Source organism: Sinocyclocheilus anshuiensis, unplaced genomic scaffold (assembly GCF_001515605.1).
Source record: "Sinocyclocheilus anshuiensis isolate Anshui unplaced genomic scaffold, SAMN03320099.WGS_v1.1 scaffold480, whole genome shotgun sequence".
Lineage (NCBI taxonomy): Eukaryota > Metazoa > Chordata > Actinopteri > Cypriniformes > Cyprinidae > Sinocyclocheilus > Sinocyclocheilus anshuiensis.
In genome coordinates, this window is record NW_015555743.1 from 28,124 (window position 1) to 35,114 (window position 6,991).

The 6,991-nt window shown below is 38.6% G+C and overlaps 1 protein-coding gene across 1 annotated transcript in view; it reads left to right on the forward strand.

The window, feature by feature from the left end:
• smpd5 (sphingomyelin phosphodiesterase 5) overlaps nt 1-6,247 on the forward strand; it is a 20,591-nt gene extending 14,344 nt beyond the window's left edge. Inside the window, exons 2-8 of the mRNA XM_016466896.1 lie at nt 540-1,614; nt 3,082-3,157; nt 3,967-4,107; nt 4,249-4,338; nt 5,123-5,186; nt 5,260-5,419; nt 6,037-6,247. Of these exons, the coding sequence (XP_016322382.1) occupies nt 607-1,614; nt 3,082-3,157; nt 3,967-4,107; nt 4,249-4,338; nt 5,123-5,186; nt 5,260-5,419; nt 6,037-6,135 (1,638 nt within the window). The 5' untranslated portion in view covers nt 540-606 and the 3' untranslated portion in view covers nt 6,136-6,247. The remainder of the gene's footprint in view (nt 1-539; nt 1,615-3,081; nt 3,158-3,966; nt 4,108-4,248; nt 4,339-5,122; nt 5,187-5,259; nt 5,420-6,036) is intronic.
• Nucleotides 6,248-6,991: the final 744 nt, after the last annotated feature.

Here is a 6,991-nt window from a genome sequence, read left to right on the forward strand (position 1 = left end):
AGCAAGTTTAGTTTGAAATAGTTTAATAGTAAATAAGACACAATTAGACAGTATTTAAATAAAATAATATTAAGAAGAAATATATATTTGCAACAACTGATGGAGTACTGAATGCTGCACACATGTGCAGCGTTGTCATGGTAAAATTTGGTCAGTCGTTCCCTTCGCCAAGAGAGTTCCAAACGCTTATACGAGACCGTAAAGCCCTACATCCTTTAAAGAACACACTTCAAGGGCTCGAAGGGAATAGGGCATAGGTATGCTCACTTCCATTTGGAATTCGCCCAATGAAAGCAGTTCAATCTTCTGTTTCCTGGAACGACGTGCATTACCTTTCTTCTGCGGGGAGTATTTAGAGTTGCGTGAGAGTGCCCTCTGGCCTTCGGATGGAGATTTACTACTGATCACAGAACTGTGCGAGATAAGCATGACAATCGCAGCTTTTGCCTAATCGTGATTGCGATTTAATTCGGATTAATCGTGCAGCCCTGCCTTGCGGCTTCACTAACAAGTTTTTTCCCCATGTTTGTCATTTTCAGAGTTCCAGCGGTTGTGTGGAGGATCTGAGATGCGAAGGCGTCTTTCGCTGGCGTGCGGTGCTGAGGCATGTCTTTAAGAGAGTCTCCTTTCCCCAATATCTTCCTGGAAGGCCTCCATGCCGTAGGATGGGGTCTGATCTTCCCTTGTTTCTGGTTCCTGGACCGTCTCCTCGCCGTCTGCATCTCCACCAGTCTGGAGCGCATGTGGCGGCGCGAGATGGAGTGCTACCTCCACCCGCTTCAGGTCGTCTTCGGCTCCGTCCTCTTCTTCATCCTGTTCGTAATCTCCACGCCATTCGCGCTGCTTGGGTTCATGCTATGGGCGCCGCTGCAGGCTGTACGCCGGCCGTTCACGTATTACCATCAGGAGCATATCATTCCCATGGAGGATCGCAATGCTAGATGGGAAGAAACGGGGAAAGTCAGTTTTGGGTTTTTGACGGGAAACCTGTGCCTGCTTCCCGACGGCGTTGCGCGCTTTAACAACCTCGGGCACACGCAAAAACGCGCGGCATACATCGGTAAAAGCATCGTCCAAGGCGTCACCCGCCCTCACATCCGTATTTTCGTGGATTCTCCCAGCAGCTGTGGCACTGTTACGCCATCAAGCAGTTTGATTCCGCAACCACCGCCGTCTTCATACGGATCCATAGACGTTTCCGCGATCAATCAGATGGAAGATGTTCACGAAACCGACGGCCTTCCCAAACCCAACTGCAATCAGAACTCCAACCAGCACAAGCATCCGCCTCGGACGCTCTTACAAGACGCTGACGTACCGATGGAAGTGTCCTCTCTGTTCCCGTCCTCCGTTGACGTCGTGTGTCTCCAGGAGGTTTTCGATAAGAGAGCTGCTATGAAGCTCACGCGAGCTCTCGGTACACTCTATGGACACGTGCTCTACGACGTCGGCGTCTACGCCTGCCAGCCTGCTGGAACGTGCTCGTCTTTTAAGTTTTTTAACAGCGGTTTGTTCCTGGCTAGTCGCTATCCCGTGATGGAGGCTGAGTATCGCTGCTTTCCCAACGGACGAGGAGAAGATGCTCTGGCTGCCAAAGGACTGCTCACTGTAAAGGTACAACATCCGATTTAAAGGGATAGTTCATCAAAAACAAAAATTGTCATCATTAAGGGGCTGTTCACAAAGAATGCGTTTTTCCATGCGTTATTTTTCCATTGTTTTTCTGAGTAAACACTCTAGACAGATGCGTATGACCATTTTGCTGTGTCCCGCACATGACTGCCACGTTTTTTAAGACGCTGTCAAATTAGGGGCCTGTTCACACAGAATGCGTTTTTCCATTCAGATGCCCTACTTTTCTATTGTTTTTCTACGTAAACACGCTAGATGGATGTGTATGACCGTTGCGCTCATGTCTCGCGTCTTTTGTGGCGTCTCACACATGACTGCCACGTTTTTATTCTACGTGGTGACGTAATTTCAACTGAAACAGGAAGAGAGGGCGGGACATATCGAGCAGCCCCGCCCCCTTTTTAAATTAGCCAATAGCGTTTTGTTTATATCTGCACGAGTCAGATCCGTTAAGATCGGTAAAACCGCATTTGACAATCACAGTCTAATAGATTACCCCCGATTGCATCTCTGGACCGGAGCCAAAGTTCGGATCAGACTGTGCACGCTGCCGCGGTTCACGTGACACAACGTGAAACCAGACCTCATTTGCACCAATCAAAAGCACATTTCCACTGTCTGAATCGTTCCCTATTGCCTACATTGTGCACTAAATGCCATTCACTGTACAAGAAATACTACACTGTGAACAAGTGACCGATCTCAGCCGCAGCTTCAGCGTCTATTTATAGTGTAGGGGGCGGGCGCTTCGGATTCTAGAGAGCATTTGATTGGTCAGAAGATTTGATGAGAAGCTGAAGTACGAGGTGACATCAAAAAAATCTAATTGTTCACCATCAAATTGTTTTAATATCAGCGTTCTTTAAAATATCTTCTTTTGTGTTAAAGGGTTAGTTCACCCAAAAATGAAAATTAGGCTGCGTTTTACTCACCCCCGAGGCATCCTAGGTGTATATGACTTTCTTCTAGGGCTGGACGATATGGCCAAAATTGATTTTTCTTACAAAAATGCATCGATTCGCTACAGGAGGCTTTTGTTCATATGCCCCACCCCCGGAGCCGTGTGAGACCATTTTTTTTATGGAAGGGCGCTTTTTATTTCACGTCTTTTGGACTGATGCATGCAACAACCGCTGAGTGGCATTAAACAGCTTGAAAGCTCAAAGACAATTTTTAATATAACTCCGACTGGATTCGTCTGAAAGAAGAAGTTCATATACACCTAGGATGCTTCGAGGGTAAGTAAAACGCAGCCTAATTTTCATTTTTGGGTGAACTAACCCTTTAAGCAGAAGAAAGAAACTCAAACAGGTTTGAAACAACTTGAGGGTGAGTAAATGATGACAGATTTTTCATTTTTGGATGAACTACCCCCTGTCGTTTTTGATCTAGAACATTTTATATAAAGGTTCGGAAACTAACAAAGTAAAAATGTAATTTTCTCACAAGGTGGAAATTGGGTTACAAAAAGGTGAAAAGAAAATGGTCGGGTATATTAACTGCACTCACCTGCACGCTCCTGAAGGCAAGTGTTGTGATGCATTTACAGAAATAGTTTACTCGGAGAGTTAAAATTCTGTTTGTTGATTCACCTTCATGTCATTCTAAACCTGTTATTTATCCCGTACAGGGTTATTATCATGAACTAAAACTTTTAGAACGTTCTGTTAATTGAAATAAAGCTGAAACAATTAAAATATGAATATTAGATGGGAAAAACTCATTTCTAATTTTCATGTTTGAGGTTCTCCGATGTCAGGCATACAGGTAAACAAATTAAATATGTAATTTTTACATATTACATATTTAAAAAAAAATTTTTTTTTCTATTTTTAAATTATTTATAATATTTTTTTAGGGTTTATTTAATTAATAATTATTTTAGCATCAGCTCACAAACCTGTCATGCAACAACAGCTCATAGTGACCATGTCTAAAAACAAAAAGGACAAAACACCATTAAAGTGCCATAACAGCATCACAACAATAATCCATATGACTTGTACTTTATATGACGACTCTTCTGAAGTCATATGATAGCGTTAAATAAAATAACTTGTGGCAAAGATCTCAGATCTCAAATACAGGTTTGGAACAACATGAGGATGAATAAATAATAACAGAATATTGATTTTTGGATAATGCAATGTGTAATGCAACCTAATCCAATTAAATTGTCTAGAATCTCAGTGGTCAAGAAGAATTGATTTTCGGATACTTGAGTTTTATTGTTTTGTGACCATTTACAGTTTGAATCATGTACAAATTACAATTGCGCAAATAATATAATTGCATTTATTTATTTATGCATGCATGCACGTGTTTGCTGCTCAGGGGACGGAGCGATTCGCTTCGAGCAGCTGAACATGTTGACCAAATGGATCAATGAGTTCCAGGCAGTGACAAGACGAGAAGATGAGATGGTGATGTTTGATGTGCTCTGTGGAGACTTTAACTTTGACAACTGCTCTCCTGGTGCGTTCTGAATAACTCCACACACACACACACACACACACACACTGCACGTCTTAATTACAGAGCAGTGTTTATGCAGACGTTGTTGAGGAGCAACAGGCCTCATGAACGGAGGATGTTCGTGTGTCTGTGTGTTTTCAGACGACAGGCTGGAGCAAAGCCACAGTGTGTTTGAGGACTATACCGACCCCTGCAGAGCCGGAGCCGGGAGAGAGAAGCCCTGGGTCATCGGTAACACTCTCAATTACTGTTCATTCGCATTCATGCACAGTTTGTGGAAAGAAAATCTATGTTTTTGAGTGGAACGTTTCTGTTCCTCAGCTGCATGGTTGAATAAAAACTTATGGTGGTGTCTTTTTTTCATTATTTATTTATTTATTTATTTTGGTCAGATATGGCTGTTAGGATGTTGTTGTTTTTATTATTATTATTATGATTTATATTATTATATATAATAAAAACAATAAAAATACATATATAATAATAATAATAATGATAATAAAGACGTATTGAATAAAAAAATACTAAAAATTACAAAAACACAAAACAAAATTGTAACTAAAATTAAAATAACAGAAAATGTAAATGTAACTGATTCAAACTATTAATTAAAACAATAGTATTTCAATAATACTAAAATGATACTGCTGGTTGGGTGTTACTATTAGGATGTTGTTTTTTTATTTTGTTTGTTATATTTTTACATTTAAAAATTTAGATTGGCTATTACTGCCAGGATGTTGAAGTTTTATTTTAATTTTTTTCAATTTTAAAATTTAGGTTGGGTATTATTATTAGAATGTTGCTGTTCTTGTTTTTATTTAACATTTTTAAAACATATAAAAATGTAGTTTGGGTATTAGGATGTTGTTGTTTTTTTCACTATTTATTGTATGTAATTATAAATTGTTTACATAAATTATTAAAGTGTAATTACAATTAAAAATTATTTTATTTTGTAAAATTCCAAATATAAATACTGAAACAACAAAGCTTATGGTGGTTTTGTTTGTAGGAACCCTGTTGGAGCAGCCAACGCTCTACGATGAGAACATGAGGACACCAGACAACCTGCAGCGGTGAGATATTGTGATGTATTTTTATATGGTTTTGGTGTTTTGTGATCTAATGGATGTTTGATCTTCTCTGCAGGGCTCTGGAGACTGAAGAAGTGCGTAAGGACTATATTTCTCCTCCGGTGGCCGTCGAAGGTGTTCCTCTGGTCTATCCTGAGCCTGATCAGCCCTGGACGGGCCGCCGGATCGATTACCTCCTGTATCGAGAGAGCTCTGTCTCCAGTCACCGCAAAACTGTGCGTTTCCTCACCATAACAAGCTTTCTGTGCTTTAATATTTACTTGGTGTACACTTGTCACAGAAGATCCCAAATGGCAAAAAAAAAATATATATATATATATTATTTTTTTTTTTAAATATATTTCAGAATATACAATATATTTGTTTAAATATATTATCCATCCATCTATCCATCCATCCTGTGACTCTGTCTATCTATCTGTCTGTCTGTCTCTCTATCTATCTATCTATCTATCTATCATCTATCTATCTAATACTTATTTTATTTCAGCTAGTTTCCAATGCAACCTTTCTCATTTTTATTTTATGTAGTACAACTAAAATAAAATTAATGAAATATATATATATATATATATATATATATAGACATTTAAAAACAACAGAAACTACTAAAAATGACAAAAACAAATTAACATGAAATCAGAAAATCAAATCAAATAAAAAATATTAACAAAATTAACTATATTTCATTGAGCTTCACGGTTTACGACATATATTTAGCATGTATTTCGAATATATTTGGGCTAGATTTTTTTTTTCTTTTGTGCCATAAAAGATGCACCCTCGATGAAGTACTTCAGTAACGGGAGCTGAAGTGTTTGCTGTGTTTCAGGAGCTGGAGGAGTTCACGTATGTGACGCAGCTGGCCGGACTGACGGATCACGTTCCTCTGGCCTTCAGGCTCTCCGTCTCTCTGGATTCACAACAGTAACATGGAAAGATGTTTGCTTATTCGTGCACCAGACTGATGACACTTTAATATATCCATAAGAAAGTAATGAAATGCTTTAGACCAGGGGTGCACATAAGTTTCATAAGAGAACCTGGAGATTTGGTTTGGTCCTCACACCACATAGTGTGACCCATTAAATATATAACTATAAAAAATAAATTAATAATAGTGATAATATTATTGCACTTTATTTAGTTAGTTTTTTTTTTTATTAAATAATAAACAAAATAATAAAGTGTAATAATACTATTACATTTTAAAATAAAAAGGGAGTATTAAATACAAATACAATTATTTATAGTAAACTTAAAAATAAAATTATAATATTTAGTGGTCGACCGATATATCGCCAAGGCCGATATATCGGCCGATATTTGGCATTTTTCAAATATCGGCATCGGCCGATAAGTTTTTCTGTTTGGCCGATGCGTTCGTGGCGGGACTTTTATTTTGACGGCGCGTCAGACTTTTATTTTGACGTCGCTGAGAACGGCTGCGGCAGTGACTTAGTCGAATCCAGCTGTGAGATCTTATGAAGTGTGCATTTGTATCCTGCACGATCGCGTGTTCTCTGCGTGACGGTCGGTCCGTGCGAACTCCCTGTTGCTTACAGTGTTTACTTCCTTTTTAATTATATTTTTATTCAATATTTGTTTATTTGTGAAAAATACTTTCATTTAAAGTATAAGCATGTTGATTTTACACATTTATTTTTTTAATCCATTTTCAAATGGAAATTTCTTAAACATTAAATAAAATGCATAAAATTATATCGGCTTTATATCGGCCACCCTGCTTTCCAAGATATCGGCATCGGCTGTCAAAAAAAACTATA